At 36.2% G+C, this 19,912-nt stretch overlaps 1 protein-coding gene across 1 annotated transcript in view; it reads left to right on the forward strand.

Moving 5' to 3' along the window:
• Positions 1 to 19,912, forward strand: part of TAPT1 (transmembrane anterior posterior transformation 1) — a 90,489-nt gene that overhangs the window by 23,579 nt on the left and 46,998 nt on the right. Inside the window, exon 4 of the mRNA XM_020992882.2 lies at positions 17,410 to 17,528. Coding sequence (XP_020848541.2) covers positions 17,410 to 17,528 — 119 coding nt within the window. The remainder of the gene's footprint in view (positions 1 to 17,409; positions 17,529 to 19,912) is intronic.

A 19,912-nucleotide genomic window follows, 5' to 3' on the forward strand; every position in this document is an offset into this window, starting at 1 on the left:
CCTTCAAAAAGTATTCCTTTAACTGGTAACTTTGCTTTATGGATGATATTTAAAGGAGTTTCTTCGGTATGGATTTCCTTATATGCATTGAAGATTTGCTCTGCCTAAGAGTTTTCTGTATTCATTACATTTCTGTACTTTTCTAATATGAATTCTTTGATGTTCGTTAGTGATTATCCTCTGGTTGAAAACTTGGTGTTCATTGCACAGACAGGGTTTCCCTAGGGGTATAGATTACCTGATATTCAGTAAAGTATCTTTTTTAGGCTGAAAGTTTTCCCCCTCCTCTTGTTGTTTCACTCCTCTCCAGTTCATACCCCACAGAGCTACCAAAATCATCTTCCTAAAGCACAGATCTGATCGTGTCTCTCTCCTACTCAATCCTCTCTGGCTCTATAGATAAAATACTAACTCCACACCTTGACATTTAAAGCCCTTCACAAACTGACTCCAGCCTTCCTTTCCTTTGTTTTTTCTTTTTTTAAAATTAATGAATTTATGTTTAGTTTGCAACGTTCACTTCCATAAGATTCTGAGTTCTAAATTTTCTCCCCCTTTTTCTCCTCCCCCCCTCCTCAAGTATATCAGATATACTATCTGATATAAGCTCTACCTATACATTCATATTAAACATTTTCACATTAGTCATGTTGTAAAGAAGAATTAGAACCAATGGGAGGAACCATGAGAAAGAAGAAACAAGAGAGAGAAGAGAGAGAGAGAGAGAGAGAGAGAGAGAGAGAGAGAGAAAATAGTATGCTTCGATCTGCATTTAGACTCCATAATTCTTTTTCTGGATGTCGATATCATTTTCCATTATGAGTCTTTTGGAGTTATCTTAAATTCCTGCATTGCTAAGAAGAGCTAAGTCTATCAAAGTTAGTCATTGCACAATGTTGCTTTTAATGTGTACAATGTTCTCCTGGTTCTGCTCAGTTTACTCAGTATCAGTTCATGTAAGTCCAGATTTTTCTAGAGTCCGCCTGCTCATCATTTCTTATAGCACAATAGTATTCCATTACATTCATATACCACAACTTGTTCAGTCATTCCTCAGTTGATGAGCATCCCCTCAATTTCCTATCTTGGTCACCACAAAAAGAGCTGCTATAAGTATTTTTATACATGTGGGTCCTTTTCCCATTTGTATGATCTCTTTGGGATATAGACCTAGAAGTGGTATTGCTGGGTCAAAGGGTTTGCACAGTTTTATAGCCCTCTGGGCATAGTTTGAAATTGTTCTTCAGTTGGTTGGATCAGTTTACAACTCCACCAACAATGCATTAGTGTTCCAATTTTCCCATCTCTAACATTTCCCAGTTTTGTCATGTTAGCCAGTCTGATAGGGGTGATGTGGTACATGAAAGTTGTTTTGATTTGGGGCAGCTAGGTGGCCTTGTGGATAGAGCACCGGCCCTGAAGTCAGGAGGACCTGAGTTCAAATGTGGCCTCAGGGCAAACACTTGACACTTACTAGCTGTGTGACCCTGGGCAAGTCACTTAACCTCAATTGCCTAAAAAAACAAACAAACAAAAGACCCAAAACTATAATCCTAAAAAAAAGTTGTTTTGATTTATATTTCTCTAATCAATAGTGATTTAGAGCATTTTTTCATATGACTGTAGATAGCTTTAATTTCTTCATCTATTCATATCCTTTGACCATTTATCAATTGGGAAATGACTTATATTCTTATAAATTTGACTCAGTTGTCTATATATTTGAGAAATGACAGCCTACCTTTCCAGACTTATTTCACATTATCTTTCTGCGTATTTTATATTTCAGGCAAAATGGCCTACTTACTATTCCCAGAATTATTATTCCATTCCGTACCTTGGTTACTTTACTCAATCAAGGTTGTTCCTTGGGCCTTGCAGGTACTTCTGTCTCAGGTTTGTGCTCTTTAGAATCTTTAGTTTCTTCCAGGCCTTAGATCAGGTGCCACCCTCAAAAGGAAGCTTTTTTCTCCTCACATTTTTCTTAATGTTGTCTCTGTCCTTGAGTTTTTGGTACTTGGTGTAGGGTCTTCCCATTCTTTTGCCCCTTGAGGACAGGGAATGTTTTCCCTTTTGTCTTGGGGTTTGGCTAGGGGTATGGGAGAGCTAAAGCATGATGCTTTGAGGACTGAGTTTCTCTCATGTTTATCTCATTTAGAGCATTTATTTCTGGTATCACTTTTTAAAATATTTCCCCTCTGGCTGAAAGGTTTGCCTTGTTCGTTATGCTAGAACTAGAATTTCTCTATAACGTATTTTCTTATGTTTGTTAAGGCTTCCACTCTCTCCAAAAGTCTCCCCACATTCAGCTTGTTCATAGAACTTCTCTCCACACTAAGAATTATGTGTTTTTAAATAAAGGATGGTTTGAAGTCCTTATCCATTTTGATAGTTGGTAACTTCAGTACAAAGGTAAGCAGAAGGGAGGATGATAAAAAGTATGTTAAAAATATAAGTCAGGTTTGTGAAATGAAAGGCTAAAGGCTCATAACTATTCAGAAGCCTCACATCTATATTTCTCTAATGCTTTCCTTTTTTAAGAAATAGTTTATTGATGCCTTTTATCTTTACATCACAGTCATGCTACCCTACCTCTCCTCCCCCAGATTGAACCCTCCCTTGTGGCAAAGAAAAAGTTAAACCAAAACATCTGATCAAAGCCTGACAATATGTGTAATACTTTGTCCAATAAGTCTTCTGCGCTGTCTTCCATATAGGAAGCAGAATCTTTCTTTATGGTGTTTCCAATATCTTTACCAGTCTTTTCATTATTCAGAGTTTAACTTCTTTTTAGTGATCAGTTTATTTACATTGTTGTCATCATATATCTTGTTCTCTCTCCCTCTCTCTTTCTCTTTTTTCTATTTCTTTTTTGTGTTTGCGCTACTTGAATGCTTTCTTTGAAAAGAAAGTTGAAAGTGCTGACATCCATCAAATAACAGTATTTTTAAAAAATGAAACTAACTATATCTTAACAGTCCTAGAATAACTGTTTACTGATTTAAGAGCCATATCAGAATATGTTCAGTCAGACGAACATCTGATTAGAGCAAAGGTCAAAATCAATATCGAATAGGGATAAAGAATAAAGATGGGGGCAGCTAGGTGGCACAGTGGATGGAGCACTGGTCCTGGATTCAGGAGGACCTGAGTTCAAATGTGACCTCAGACATGTAACACTTACTAACTGTGTGACCATGGGCAAGTCACTTAACCCCACTGCCTATCCAAAAAAAAAAAAAGAATAAAGATGAAAAAAATGACACTGCATACTATAGCCACTTTAACCTAACCTATTCAAATGAGTCTAATGAGTTTTTGATGTAGAAAAATGGCAACTAGAAAAGGACAAAGATACTGACCTTAATTGCATTGATTTCTGCAAAATTTTATTTAATAAAAATTAATTGCCACAATAGCCCATAAACTCCCTTGGCTAGCAAGAGAGACTTTGCAGCCAGGGGCAAAATTAGCTTGGAATACATATCATTTGTAAAATGCTACTGACAAGGATGGCAGAAAAATTAGAGCTTCATTTAAAAAAAGTGAAAAACAGTAGAAGTGAAGTCTACAGAAAGCTTGGATGAGACCCAAATGAACCACATCATCCCAAGAGCACTCTGAAGAAACTGTCAAGAAGACAAGTAAACAGAAAATAAGAATGGGTTTGTTAACGTTTCTTTAACTATTTGTTCACTTCAGTGACCTTGGAATGAGTACGTTTAGATACTTGGCACCTAAGCGCCCACTGTGTTATGTGAGGAAATAGAAATGGGACATAAGATGAAATCTGGTAGAATGACTGAACTTGAACTGATGTATGGAAGAAAAAGATCTATGCTGGAGCAACACAGTCCTAAAACTCTTCAGGAATTTATTTTCAAGATATCTCAAAGAGAAGATTGAAAAAGAAGAGTGGCTTTGTCAGGTCACTTCCTGACTAGAGATGGCCAACTAGAATTGTGCCACATGGACTTTATTGTGTTTCTTTGGTGCAAGCTATTGGGGAAGGCACTTGAAAGGATAATGCTTGATTTTCCCCCTCAGCCTTGAGACATTTCTGGTATTGGGGATATGTACAAATGTGCCAACTGCACTCCACTTGTTTTGCTGAGTACTGGCAAAGGGGTGCTGCATCAATCGAAAAAGTTTCCTTTTCAACCCTGACAGAAAGGCTATTGCTTGCACATCTACTGGCCTAGAAGAATCTCTGGCTTTGTTGCTTTTTCTTTTTTTCTTTATTTTTTCCCACTTTGTATCTTTTCCTGAACATAACTGGGTGGTTCTGACCTGAAAACATTCCTAGTTTTAGTGACAGTCTTATGAGTCAAAATGTCAGTAGTTCCAGTTTCCTGAATTACAGAGGATTTCCACTACCAGAAAGGAGAATCTAAGTCTTGCCATGATCAGCAAGAATCCTTTGGAGTCACTTATTTCCTGCCCTCATCAGCTGTAATGGGACAGTCAGGTACAGTGACATTGAGGCCTGCAGCACCAAGTTTCTGCATAGAAGGGCAAAATCAGGCCCCAACAGTGACATTATAATAGCTACTGCCCTAGTACTATGAAGAGATAGCAGTTAACTGGTGAGAGCACACAGTGAACAGAGCTGCCAGGCACCATTGGTTCAGGCAGATTTTTAGTTTATATTGTTCTTCATAAAGGCAGTTGGGGATCTGTGCTGTTTATCCTGACCCCATAACCTTCCCTTGTCTAAGCACAATTTTTATTCAAGTCATGGAGAATAGACGAGTGCTAGCCCATATGATTTGCATAAATATTAAGGAAATTCATGTGGCAGATAAGGTAGCACGAATGTTTTCCAGAATTCCATGAGAGACTTAAAGGTTCCATTTACTGTTTGCTAAGTAAGTACTTTTTAAAATTATCTACTATGTAAAAGTAAGACTATGGTAGATCAAAAAATTTAGTAGTCCCTGCACACATGGAATTTATAGTGTAATAGAGAATAGAAACATGCTCTTATTGATGTGCAACATTAAGGTCCGCAAAGTGCTTTCCTACCAACAACCTTGTGAAGTAGGTAGTTTTTATTATTGTTGTTGTTATTATTATTATATCCCTATTTTAGAGAAAATGAAATGGACACCCAATGAAGGGAAGGAACTTGCCAATGGTGACATAGCTGTTAAGTGTCAGATCTGAGAATGTGGTCTAGGTCTTCTGATGTCAAAATCATGCCTCTGGCCATTATATAAGGCTCCAGTCCTTTGTTATTTTTAAGTCATTTTTCAGTTGTGTCCCCATTTGGGCTTTTCTTGGCAAAGAATCTCCAGATCATTTTACAGATGAGGAAACTGAGGCAAACAGGGTTAAGGGCCCAGAGTCACATAGCTAGTAAGTGTCTGAGGCTAGATTTGAACTTAGAAAGATGTGTCTTCCTAAATCCAGGCCTCACATTCTATCCACTGCACCACCTAGCTGCCTAGTCCTTTACTCTAGACTAGATGATCTATCAGGACTTTTAAGTTTTGATAGCAAGCTTCCTTACAAAAATAAAATTTCAGTTTCTATTTTTGTTATCCACTTTAGACATAGAACTGTAGGACTATTTTCAATAACCTTTTAGTTTAAATGTACACTCAGGTTATGACTAATATACAATTGAACAAAAGCAGTTATTTTGCTATTGGTGGTGACATTTTACCATGCAGGTAAAAGTGAACTATGTGTGTTGTTCTAAGTACTATCCAACAATTCTGTGACTTTTGGTGAAACTTTTCAACAAACTCAGTTCAATGAACTTGTTGTTCTGTGTTTATCTGCTGTGTACAAATAGCAAGCTGGGATAGAAAAATAAAACAATCCTTGCCCTTGAAAAAATAGATATATTCTTTTGTTAAGATACTTAGTATAACAAGATAATTTGTGCAGAGAGTGAGCAGAGCATGTTAGTAAGTAAGGAGATCAGGGGAGGCTTCATGGTGGTTAAACTTTAAAGGAAAGGCAGAGGTGACAAGAAGTACATCCATGCCTGTAATAATGCCAGGACATGGGATTATGGTATGTCAAGGTAGAAGCACCTAGTAGTCCTGTTTGGCTGCAATACAGAGTACATGAAAAGGAGTAATATAAGACTAAAAGTTAAATAGGAGCAAAATTAGGGACAGTCGCTGGAGGTTTTGATGTGTTTATAATATTTGGCAATGTTTTGGAGTCAAGAGAGGGGTGGGGAGAAAGGGAGGGAGGGAGAGAGATAGAGAGAGATGAGACTAGATGCAGGAAGACAAATTAGGAGGCTGAGTGAAATAGGTGCGAGGCAATGAGTCCTGAAAAAATATGGTGTTCATGTAAATGAAGAGATGGGATATCTGAAAGATACTGTGCAAGTAGAATTAATGACTTAGCAGATGACTAATTAGATTAGATGACTTGAAGGTTAGGAACCTTGGTGACTGGAAAGATGGTAGTGGTAACTTCTGCAGAAAAAAAAAGGAAGTTTGGAGGAGGTTGAGTTGGGAAGATGATAGAATCATAGATCTAGAGCTGGAAGAGGGCCAAAGAGACCATTTAAGTCCTGCCCTCTCATTTTTTAGGCCCATGGAGATCAAATGACTTGCCCAGGGGCACAATAGTACAGGAGGCTGAATCTGCACTTCCTTGAACTCCAGAGCCAGTGTTCTTTACATTGTACCTCCTTGCTGGCCAGTGAACTCTGTTTAAGACATGTTAAGTTTAAGAGGTCAATTAAACACCCAGATGTCCAACAGAAAGTTGGAGTCATAGTTCCGGAGAGAAAGTGAGGCTAGGTATATAACTCTGAGAGTCATTTTTGTGGAGATAATAATTAGATCCTTGGAAACAGAGGAGATCACTGAAAAGGAGACTATAAAGAAGAGAGCCAAGGATGGAGTTTGAAATAATAGTTTGGAAGATGATATTACTAGCTATTTAGTTAACCTTTAGTTGAAAATAAAATTTAGTTTAATTGTTATAGGGAAAGAAAATACTACATAAACCTTAAAAAAAATCAGTGGTTACCATTGATTGACCTTTCTAATATTTTGGGGAAAATTCCTAATAGCACATAATAAATTTGAGGGTAAATCTATATGTTTATATGTTTTTAGTGTACCTAATAAAAACACAGCATATTTTATTGTTTATTAATAGTGATTTATTGTGGTATCTATTAGCAATAGAAAATTAAATGTGTTTAGACAATATAATAGTCACATTTCCATCTGACAAAAATGCTCTATTGTTTTCCTCCTTAAATTGAAATTAGAATTGTTCAAATCTATCTGTTCTTTGCAATATAATTCTTTTTAAATTTTTATTTATTTTTGATATTCATTTAAAAAATTTTTGAATTCCAAATTCTCTCCCGCCTTCCCCCTTGTCATTTTTTATAGCACAATAGTATTGTATCACAAACATATACCACAACTTATTCAGCCATTCCCCAATTGATGGGCATCTCCTCGATTTCCAGTGCCACAAAAATGTGTTATATTTTTGTATGCATAGGTTCTTTTCCCTTTGCTTTGGTCTCTTTGGCATACAGACCTATTAGTGGTATTGCTGGGTCAAAGGATATACACAGTTTCATAGCCCTTTGGACATAGCTTCAAATTGTTCTCCAGAAAGGTTGGAGTAGTTCACAATTGTGCCAACAATGCATTAGTGTTCTGATTTCCCCACATCCCCTCCAGCATTTGTCATTTTCCTTTTCTGTGATATTAACCAGTCTGACAGGTGTTAGATTGGCACCTCAGAGTTATTTAAATTTTTATTTCGCTAACCAATAGTGATTTAGAGCTTTTTTATTTCTTCTTCTAAAAACTGCATGTTCATATCTTCTGACCATTTATCAGTTGGGGAAAGGCTCAGCTCCACGTATATTTGAGAAAAGAGTCCTTTATTGCTTTAAAAATATATTTTTCCTCCCAATGCTTTCCTTCTAATTTTGGCTGCATTGGTATTGTTTGTGCAAAACCCTTTTAATTTCATGTAATTAAAATTATCCATTTTACCTCCTGTGATGCTCTCTAGCTCTTGTTTAGTCATAAACTTTTCCTATATCCATATATCTGCAGGTAAAATTTTCCATGATTCTCTAGTCTGCTGATTGAGATCACCCTTTATGTCTAAATTATGTACATATTTTTACCTTATCTTGGTATACAGTGTAAGGTCTATGCCTAGTTTCTTGCAAACTGCTTTCCAGTTTTCCCAGCAGTTTTTGTCAAATGAATGTCACAGCTTGGATCTTTTGGTTTATAAAACACTAGATTACTATGGTCATTTACTACTGTGTATTGTGTACCTTATCTATTCCACTGATCTACCTCTCTATTTCTTAACCTGTACCAGATTGTTTTGATGCTTACTGCTTTGTATTACAGTTTGAGATCTGGTACTGCTAGGCTACCTTCCTTCACATTTTTTAAATTGATTCTCTTGATATTCTTGACTTTTTATTCTTCCACATGAATTTTGTTTTGTTTTTTTTTTGCTCTATAAGATAATTCTTTGGTAGCTTGATTGGCATGGTACTGAATAAGTAAATTAACTTATGTAAAATTGTCGTTTTATTATATTGACTCAGCTTACCTATGAACAATGAATATTTTCCCAATTGTCTGTCTTTATCTATGTGAAAAATGTTTTGTAGTTGTATTCCTATAATCCCTGGTTTGTATTGGCAGGTAGATTCCCAAGTATTTTATAATGTTTGCAGTTATTTTTAATGGAATTTTTCTCTCTATATCTTCCTGTTGAGTTTTGTTGGTAATATATAGAAATGCTGATGATTTATGTGAGTTTATTTTATATCCTGAAACTTTGCTAAAGTGGTTAATTATTTCAGCTAGTTTTTTAGTTGATTCTCTAGTCTCTTAAGTATACCATCATATCATCTAACAAGAGTGATAGTTTTATTTCCTCATTGCCTATTTTTATTCCTTCAATTTCTTTTTCTTGTCTTATTGCCATAGTTAACATTTCTAATACAATATTGAATAATAGTAGTGCTAATAGACATCTTTGCTTTACCCTTGATTTTACTGGGAAGGCTTCTTGCCTGTCCTCATTACAGATAATGCTTACTCTTGGTTTTAGATAATACTTATCATTTTAAGAAAGCTCTATTTATTCCCATTCCTGAAACTGAAATAAAAGTTGTTCATATCCATATGTTCTTTGCAGTATGATTTCTTTTTCATCCAACATTCCTTCAAATTTTATGAATATATGGAGAAGCAGTCAGCCTCATGTGTTATACTCGTAACGTATTTATTGCTTTGTGTGAACTTTTTTTTAACCCCATTTTGTTTTTGTTTTTCTCATTTTTAAGTATTCCATGAATGACATACAAGAAAGCTTTGTGGTGAAAGAGGCGGGCAGAAAATTCTAGGCCTAGAAGTACTGAGAGATAAGCAGTTGTTCCCCATGTCTCTCTGTTAGGATAGAGTCCTCAACCTGGAGTCAGGAACACAGCCTCAGATACTTCCTAGTTATGTGATGCTGGTTGAATCACTTAACTGCTACCTGCCTCAGTTTTCTCATTTGTAGAATGGGAATTATAATAGGACTTACTTCAGTGTTGTTGTGAGGATAAAGTGAGATATTTGTACAGCATTTAGCACAGGGCCTAGCACACTACAGGTTCTTAAAGATGGCTTCTTTCTGTCTCTCTCCTCAGTGTGGCAGTTTTAGCAGTTTGCTGCAAGCTTGGTACTCTGTTATGATTCCTTTTTTCTTAATTTTATTAGAGGTGGGAGCCATTTTGGAAGCGTAGCAACAATAGCCAAGGCCATAGTGGAGAGATTTTGGGAGAGAAAGAACAAAATCATTGGATGAGTCATTGTTTAGTCTTTTGCTCCCTGGAATTGGGAAAAGTTATACATTTCTAGAACCAGCAAGATTGTACTGCAGCAAGCAGAAAGGGAGGACTTATGGAGCCATTATACCACTGTCTATCGCTCTCAGGTAGTTATGGATAGTAGCATGAGGGGGAATCACTTTTTTTTTACTGAATTTTCTTAAAGCAATATAATAGTATAAAATTATGTGGGGAAATAACTACTAGAAGTTATTTTTAAAATATATGATATTTTGCATATGTAAGTATTCAGAGTTGGTAGGATCATGTATCAGGCTCTGTGGGTTATCCCTTCATCAATGCAGATCACCTTATCACATGATTTCTATCTACCTTTTTCCATGTATCTGTGTAAGTCACTGGAGACCTTCCTCTAGGTGGTTGTTGTTTTTGTTATTTGTTTGTTTGTTTTTCGGGGTGGGGAGGGGGGCAGACATGGAATTGGGGCTAAGTGACTTGCCCAGGGTCACACAGCTGGTAAGTGTCTGAGGCTGGATTTGAACTCGAGTCCTCCTGACTCCAGGGCCAGTAATTTATCCACTGTGCCACCTAGCTGATCCTCTCTAGTTTATTTCTCTCTCTCTGTCTGTCTCTCTCTCTCTCTCTCTCTCTCTCTCTCTCTCTCTCCTCTCTCTCTCTCTCTCTCTATATATATATATATATATATATATATATATATATTTAAATAAGTATCATTGCAACGCTCAGGCTATTCCTCTCTCATTTCTTATTCTCATTTCATGATTGGCTTCCTCATTTGCTAGTCATGTGTTTGCCCTTGATGATGTATTTTACACCACTTCCATCATTCAAGTGTTACCTGTGACCCAGGAGACACTCCCCTTGCCTTCCAACTTCCCTTCCCACAGGGATTTTTTTCCCTATACTTATGCAAAGCCTGAATTTATTCTACAGTCAGCCTGACCCCAATAAGGGGAGTCAAGTTCTTCTCAAAATATCTGATACATTATATCCTTTTCCTGGAGTTGCATGTAAACTCTCTACAACAAAGCTTAGGTATGGCTGGTGTCTAGCATTTTCCCAAAAGGGACTTACAGTCTCTTCTAGAAGAGTTACTCATTGTACAAAGTAGTTATACTTTGATATACGGCAGCTATTTATTGCCTCTCCCTCAAAAGCAGTGCTTGAATCAGAAGATTCATAAGCATGTATCATCCTCTGTTGAGCTCTACATTCTCTAGAACTTCCCTCACCAAGATTTTGCTGAGGATTTCCTTTTTCATGAGGTTGCCAAGAGTTTTTGGCTTGTTTGCTTGTATTCATACTTGCTTCAGTGTCGGGACTCTGTTTCCAGTGCCTGTAGCTTCTGTCTGTGTTTTTATTGTTGTTATTACTATTGTTACAGCCTTAGCTTATTAAAGTTTCTTTTTGGATTTTGGGGCCATTATTCAGTTTGGTTCTGTTTTTAGATCTTTGCTGGAGTAAAACTGGGAGAGTTGGGTTTCACCTTCTGTCTAACCCAATGCAGGGCCATTTAAACTGGAAGTCGCCTTGGCTCCCATGTCACACTGTTGATTCATTGACACTGAAGTCCACAAAAAGTTTTTTTTTTCACGTGAGCTATTATTGTTTCCTCCCATCTAGTGCTAGTAAAATTGATTTTTTTTGCCCCAATTATGAATTTATATTTATCTTTATTCAATTTTGCCTTATTACATTTCACTTAATATTTTAACTAGCTGGGATCTTTTAATCTGTCACTTATGTTAGTTATCCCATACATAATTGTGGCATTCCCTTTTAATAATCAAGTTATCATTGTCTTCATCTAGGTTTTTAATAAAAATGTTGGAAGGTCAAGGACAGATTGCTAAGGTGGATCAGTGGAGCTCTACCTCAAAGTTGATATGGGCCCATAAATGCCTGCTCTCTGTCCAACCTAGTCATTCAAACAGTTCTGAAGCCACATAACTATACTACCATGTAGCTTGCTACTCCATATTGTCCACAATAGAAGTATTGGAAATTTTGCCAGTTTCTTGGCTAAAATTTAGATAAGCTACATGTACAGCTTTCCCCGTGTCTAACACTGTAAGAGTTAGAAGGGATGCCATCTAGTCCAGTGCCCTCATTTTAGAGTTAAGGAAACTGAGTCTCAGAGGATTTAATTACCTTGCCCAGTGTCTCACCAGTTGTACATATTATCATTGAAAATTCATCATAGATCCTCTAATTCCAGAGCTATTGCTCTTTCTACTGTACTGTTTCAACCACGTCATGAAGGAAATTAAATTAGTTTGCGTGACATCTTATTAATGAAGGCATACTGGTTCTTTGTGATTTCCTATTCTAGATGTTCACTTGCCTTCTCTTTAGTAACATGTTATTTTAAAAAAAATTATTTAGTAATCAAAGTTGAACTCATCACTCTTACTTTTCAGTCTCCACACTCTTTCTTTTAAAAAAATTCCAGACATTTTTACCTTCTCTAGTCTGGCTACACTGCTCCCATTTAGGTATTATCCAGTACTTTTCAGAATTCAATGAAAGTGATTCTGCAATCATATCCACAAATTATTATATTTAGATGTAGTATTATCAAGCTAGTTCATATGGAGCTAGTGAGCTGACCTCAACAAAGGAAGCAAAATGGTCTCTCTTCTTGTATACCTTGGATTTCAACTCCTTATTAGCCATTTTCTTCTGTTTTTTTTTATTTTGTTCTACCTTACTAACCGTGTCTTAGCTGTTTATCACCATATGTATGTGAAGGAGAAATATAGTGGGCATAGTTGGAACTTGATTTTTAAAAATTCTTGTATCTTATTCCTATGTCAGCTTCTTTTGTCTTTATGATTTACTGTAGAAGAAAAATTAGTAATTACCTACTTACCCAGAATCCCACTGGAGATTATACTGTGTATACATGTATCAAACTATTGGTCATGCTCTTCAGTGACAAATATTACATGAATCTGAATACATGAGAGTTTATGTATTTCATAAAAATTCCCCTTTGATTAGATTATGAGCCCTTCAAAGACAGAAACCTTTTTTGTATCCCCAGTGCTTAGTACAGTGCTTTACACGTAGTACGTGCTTAATGTTTATTGTTTGACTGTTAAATTTCTACTGTTTCCCTATCCTAAGCCCCAAATACCAAATCATCTAGCAAAATCATGTGATAAACACAGATTATTTGTCTTAGATTTCATGCTTAAAAGAAAATAACTTGCTCACTTTAAAAAATAAACACGTTTTAAGGAGAGGCATTCTCAACTATTTCTCTTAACAGAATCCTGTAAGACCTTGTGTATACATTTTATTTTATCCTTAATTTTCTTCTATTATTCCTATTTGTAAAGTATTCAAAAATATTTTTGGAATTTGTTGTATAGTATGTATACAACAGCGAATCCAGCATTTGAATTATGTTTCAGGATTCACAAATCCTCAGTCATTGAACATTTCTTAAGTGCCTAATATGTTTTAGGTACTTTGCTAAATGCTGGGGATACAAAAACAGAAAAAGACAGTGTCTGTTCTTAAAGAGTTGACAGTCTAGTGGAGGAAGACAATACATGAGAGGAAGCTGAAAAGTTGGAGAAGAGATGGAAGAAATGGAAGTTACTCAATGCAGGAGGCATGATGGAGTCCAGTCCAAACAAATGCGGCTGGTAGGAAATGAAGAGATGGCTGACCTTGGAAACCTTCTTAAAATGGAGGCTTTGGGAGAAGTTCTTTGCTCTACCTTTCAACCCTCTAATCAGAGAAGCACAGGCTACTGAGGGTACCAGTGAGGTGTGAGTATCAAGGTAAACTCACAGGATGATGAATTTCCTCATGATGACATTCCCTGGGACCATGATGGAATCTAATCCAAATGAGTACAGCTGGTAGGAAAAATAGTGGAAAAACTCTGATATATGGGTTGTTGTTCTTGGTTGTTGTTTTTGTTTTTGCACAGTTTGTAGGTCTGCATACTTAAGTTTCAGAAATGCTGAATTTCTTAATTTTGTTTATTCATTGAAGTTTTTTTTAATCAGGCTAAAGAATACTCCATATATACATCAATTTATAGTGTTGACAAGATTCTCATGTCTTGATTTATGCAACTGTTTATATATGTGTGTGTGTGTGTGTGTGTGTGTTATGTATATATAGATATACACACACACACACAGGTCTATATGTAGTTGAAAGACTATTAGTTTTGTCAAGTCAGAAAGCATTTATTAATGCTTATTTTCTATCAGGCACTATGCTAAGCACTAGAAATACAAATAGAAGCAAAAAGAAAGACAGTTGGGGGCAGAGCCAAGATTGTAGACAAGAAGGAAGCAATGCAGCTGAGCTCCCATCCACAACTTCTCCAGAGATCTACAAAATTCATGACCAAATCTTATGGAGAAATCCAAAAAAGATACAGTGAGTTGGTTGTCTGGTCCATGTCACCATAGGGAGACAGACATAGAGGTCTATAGACACTGAGGACAGCGTTGGGGCAGGAGCATGCAGCTAGTGGAGCATTCTATCACCCAGGGAGAGGCTGCACACCAGCAGAAAATCAGGTCCCAGCCCTGGGACATCCCAGACCCACACCAAGGTTGCTTTGGGTATAGGTCCTAGCTAGCAGCTTTATTAATCCTGGGTCACAGATGCAGGGTAGAGTGAGAAGGGATCTGTGCTACAGAGGTAGCATTGTCTTTCCTAGGTAGGGAGTCCCTGGACAGTATACTGAGAAAGGAGGAAATTTAGAGCCAGGAGCAGTAGCAGTATGACTCAAATCCCAAGCTCAGAGCAAGGTCTCACTTCTGGAATCTAGCCCAGCCAGCAGAGGAATATTCAAGACAGGAAACCCAGACCAAAGGTGAGCTTACAATTCTTTCACTTTGAACCAATAGAGGTTTCCAGCTACATGATAGGGGCTAAGGCCAGCAGCAGTCTACTCTTGTATAGCACCAGACCCAGGTCAGGTGATTTTCATAGCTCAGACCAAGAGGTTCAGCAAAGCAGACCTTGCCTTGAGTCAGACTCTTTTGGGAGTACTGAAAGCTTGTAGGTACCCAGCCTGTTGCTGAGATTCTGGAATAACACAACATTCAGTATTCCCCAAAAAGCAACAATAGGAACAGAGCAGACCTTCCTTTCAGAAGTGTGGCAGAACCCAGACCTAATCTCAAGTTTGAAGTCCGAAAGTAGGCTGGAAAAATGAGCAAATAAAATTTTAAAAAAGAGCACCATAGTGAGCTATCATGCTAAGCAGAGATGCTCAAGACACAAACTCAGAAGAAGAGAATGACTCCAAAACAACTACAAAGAATACATCAAATCAAACTAGGCACAAACTCAACCAGAATTCCTTCAAGAGATGAAGCAAGAGCTTAAAAAAAAAGTTTTTATCAATGGAATGAGAGTGCTTAAGAAAAAAATTAGAAAATAAATGAGAACTATGGGAAAAGTATTCAAAAAGGGGTAATTTCTTATTTATCCTGCATATTTTGCCTTGTATATATTCATTTGCATATTGTCTCTCCCATTAGATCATAAACTCCTTGAGGCTGGGGCTGTCTTTTGCCTCTCTTTATATCCTTAACACTTAGCACAGTGTCTGGCAAAAATGTTCATTGATTGATCTGTCATAGATTCATAGATTTAAAATGGGAATGTTAGAAATAAAGTAAATTCCTTTTAATTCAATAAAAATAGGTATTTCATTTTCAGAAATAGGTTTTTATAATGACTTACTACATAGAGAGACAAGACTTTGTAGGGCACTTTGTAATTTTTTCTGTCCTTTCAGCTTTGCTGGGTAGGCACTATAGATATTTATTAACTCCATTTTATAGATAATCAATTTATAAAATTAGGCGCAGAGAGATTATGACTTGCCCATAGTCACATAGCTACTAAGTGTCATGGGTTGTCATTCAGCCTCATGTCTGATCTTACTTAAGTTCAGTGCTTTTGCTAGTCCATCTTAGATCCAACAAAAGACGTAAAGACTGAAAGTTCTTGAAAGATATTCAGAAACAGTATAATAAAAATTTAACGATGAACTCTAGAGTGAGTAGTTCTATCCAAGTTTGATGAAGTCTTGGAATATGTCAGAAATGTAAACTTGTCAGTGTATGAGGAGTCAGGGATTCCAGCCCTTGGGGAAGTTTCTTAACTTCACTGGGCTCCCAGTTCCTACCACATAAAAGAACTTGGATTCAGTGACCCCCTGAAATACCTTATAAGTCTAAAATCCTGATACTTAAGTGTTCCCAGCTCATCAAGAGCTTTGAGGAAATGGTTTCCATTTCACTGAATAAAGTAGATATGGAGTGACAGACTTTAGCTAATAAACTTAACCATTTAGCAACTTGATCGAGGAGAAGAAAACAGAAAAATTTGTGAATAATAGATATGATAATAAAGCTCATCCTGCTCTAGAGCCAGTTTTATATCCTCACTTATGCAATTGTGTATACATTGTGATGACAGATTAGAAATATGGAAAATATGAAGTAGAAATATGTGATGGCTCATTGCAGAAGGAGGAGATGGAACTATTAAAAAGTACGCACAAGAATGACATAGGCCATATAATGTAGGAGCAAAAGCACAGTGTGGTTCAATATAGCCCTTGTGTTAAAGCACAGTTTAATAATAATAGCAATTACTCTAAATCATCAAAAGAAGTTAACTTTTTTCTATTCTATTTAAGCATATGTTACTACTAAATTGCCTACATTTGAGAATATGTAACTTAGTTTGTGACAAGGTTTAACCTCCAAAAGATGACCCTGCCTGAGTTTATGAAATGTGGTGCTACATTTGTTTGATATGAATTTATGTTGAGGTTAAAAATTATCTGTACAAAAAAGAGAGAAGTATTCCTATCTTAAATTAAGAAAATTATCTTCTGAATAGAGTAAATTTACTTGACTATATTTTAGAGATATTGTAAAATTAGTGAGCAGAAAAATTTGTGAATTTTCTTTTAACATTAAGAATCATTTCACAAATTATGTCATGTTTTATCCAAATAGTAGGACTTTTTATTTTTGGCCCAGACCTGTGATTTCATTGGTACAGAAACTCCCTTTACTGATACAGATGGGTAAATTATGTGACTTAAAAGCCTAGAGAGTTATCTGGAGGCACTAAGAGGTTAAATGATTTGTCCCGTGGTTACACAGCCTGTAAATGTCAGAGACAGGACTTGAAGGGAGTATCTTGACTCCAGGGCTGAACCTCAATCCAGTTCACCTTTCTGCCTTCCTCACCCTGAAAAAGAAACAGAGTCAAATTTAGTGGTAGATCTTTATAAGGTTTTTTTTTAAACCATTTAAAGAATGAGTAAGGGCTTAGTAAATTGTATTCAATATTTCATCCATCCTTCTGTTCAAAGGCTACTCTTCTGAGTGATTGTTTAAAGTGGATGACATGTTGTGGGAAAAATTGTAGATGATCCTTTGGAACAAAATCTCTATAAAGTAATTAGTGAGGAGAAATAAAATGCCTGATATTCTTAAACTTACTTTGTTAAAAATTTGGTTTCCTAGATTACTTAAAAAATAATGTACTCTTTTCTTTCTCTTAAAAAAATCTAGCTTATGATTTTTGGAATCTTTCTGTGCCTGGATGCATTTCTCTATGTGTTCACCTTACTTCCTTTGAGAGTTTTTCTGGCATTATTCCGATTCTTCACTTTGCCTTGTTATGGCTTAAGGTAGGTTTTTTAAATATCATTGCTTACTTTAAAAATATTTATATTATTTCATTGTTTGTCAGAACTGATTGTTTTTACTGAATAATTTTATTCTAAATAGACCTTGCAAATACATTTAAGGGTCAAATTAACATAAGATAAAATTCACATTTATTTCCTTGTGATCCAACCCTCAGTGCAGGTAGTAATGATTAAATGTTCATCCTCCAGGTTTTGGATTCCAAACATTCTTTTTCACTAATAAAATCAAATGAATAATTTAATAGGCAGGAAGTTGGCATATTGCAAAGGTCACTAGACTGTGAGTTGGGAAGCCCTTGTTCTAGTCTTAATTCTCCCAGTAACTAGCTTTGTGACTTTGCACAAATCACTTAACATTGAGCTCAGTTTCCACATCTGTAAAATGAGGGTGTTGGGATAGCTGATCTGTAAAATCCCTTCCAGGTCTAAGAATCCATGATCCTATATTCCCTAGTATATTTTTTCTTTCCTCAGAAAGATGAGACTAGCAAATATGGATTAACACAACTTTAATAATTTCTGTTAGCTCATAGGAAGCTGTTTTACTCTTTTTATAGCTACTAGCATGTCTTGCTCTTAAGTGCTCAAAAATATTTATTTGATTAAATGCTTTTTCACCAAATACCTTGACTTTCACGTGGGGAAGATGTTATATCTGTTTAAATACAAAGTGGTAATTTAATACTGCATGCTTTTTATAAATTATCAAGAGAAGTATAAATTCATAACATCATAATAACATTTATGTAATGTTTTTAAGGGTAATAGCAATATATAAATATATATATTATATATATGTTTTCTTATTTGATGTTTGCAGCAACCCTTTGAAATAGATGAATTGAGTATTATTTCCTTTTTACAAATGAGGGAATTGAAACTTAGGAAGGCGGGGCTTGTCCATATTACACAGCTAGTAAATGGTAGATCTAGAGCTCAAATTCAGATCTTATGTCTCTTAAGTTAAATGTTATTTTTTTACCCCATGTTGTATAAAGTCTCTATTCACTTGAATAATAATAATAATAATACATGAAATTTATATAGTTATAAGATTTACTAGGTCCTTAACAACCATCATTTAATCCTTGTAACAACTTTGTGAGGTAAGTAATATGGGTGTTATCTCCATTTTATATGTGAAAAAAGTGAGGTTCGAAGGTTTTACTTGCCCAAACTCATATAGCCCATGGGAGATAGAGGACTTAAACACAGATATGCTGACCATAGTGCAGTGAGTATTCTTTCCCTTGTGCTATGTTATATAAAGTGACTATGCATTTGAATTTGAATACTGTGTATAGTGTAGTTTATTTAATATTGCTTCATGTAGATATGGAGTAGTGTTGTCCTTATAACATATTCAGGACTTGGAAACTGATTGTCAAATAAAGCAAAACTGAGATAAAACATTGTAGCCTCACAATATGTAGAGGAACAATATTATAGTAAAGAGTGACCAGTCCTGAAGTCCTGCCTTAGAGTTCTGCCTGTGACCTCCTTCAGGTTACCTAGCCTCTAGTGCCTCCCCGGGTCACTCATTAAGACCTTAAATGTATCCCAGATGACTCGGACTCTGCTTTGAAGGAGGGGATTTCCACACTGTGAGTAGTTCCTCCACCTGATATAGTCACAAGTCTCACCTGCCTCCCCCCCATATTTAAATCTCCCTATAGGACCTGACCCTGCAGTTTCATCCGCATGGCATATTCCTGGGCAACGAGATGCCCTCACCAATGAAGGTTGATACCTGCTCTGAAAGTCAGACTTTGAGTTATGCAAGCCATTGAGCACTGATCACATATTCAACAAACACATGCATTTGTATCTCTTACTGAAATTCCACTGCAGTAAATGACTTTATAGAACTCAAGTCAAACTTAAATTCATTTTTCCAAAATTATAAAAATGAAATAGTAATTTCTAAAATTGTTCCAGTATTATAACATTTATGATATCACTCAGAATGTGGGCAGATGCTTTCCACTAAACGTATGTCAGTAAATAAATGTTTATTAAGCACTTAATATGTGCTAAGCTCTGGGGATACAAAGAAAGGCAAAAGACATTCCCTGCCATCAAAGAGCTTGCAAGGAGGAAGGTACCTCCTGTGGGGATGTGATAGAGAAGTAGAGCTGGGCGGAAATGAAGAGCTAGGTGGCCTGGGCACCCTCCTTCAAGAGAGGTTCTGGAAGGAGCTATGTACTAGTAAAACTCAAAGATAACCTATTACCTGAACATTAGTATTTTATTTCTTTTCAAAATAGAGCCTTACCCTTCATCATAACTTTATTTTATTTTTTTATTATTTTTTTTTTTAGTGAGGCAGTTGGGGTTAAGTGATTTGCCCAGAGTCACACAGC

Source organism: Phascolarctos cinereus, unplaced genomic scaffold (assembly GCF_003287225.1).
Source record: "Phascolarctos cinereus isolate Bilbo 61053 unplaced genomic scaffold, phaCin_HiC Scaffold_9;HRSCAF=440, whole genome shotgun sequence".
NCBI lineage: Eukaryota > Metazoa > Chordata > Mammalia > Diprotodontia > Phascolarctidae > Phascolarctos > Phascolarctos cinereus.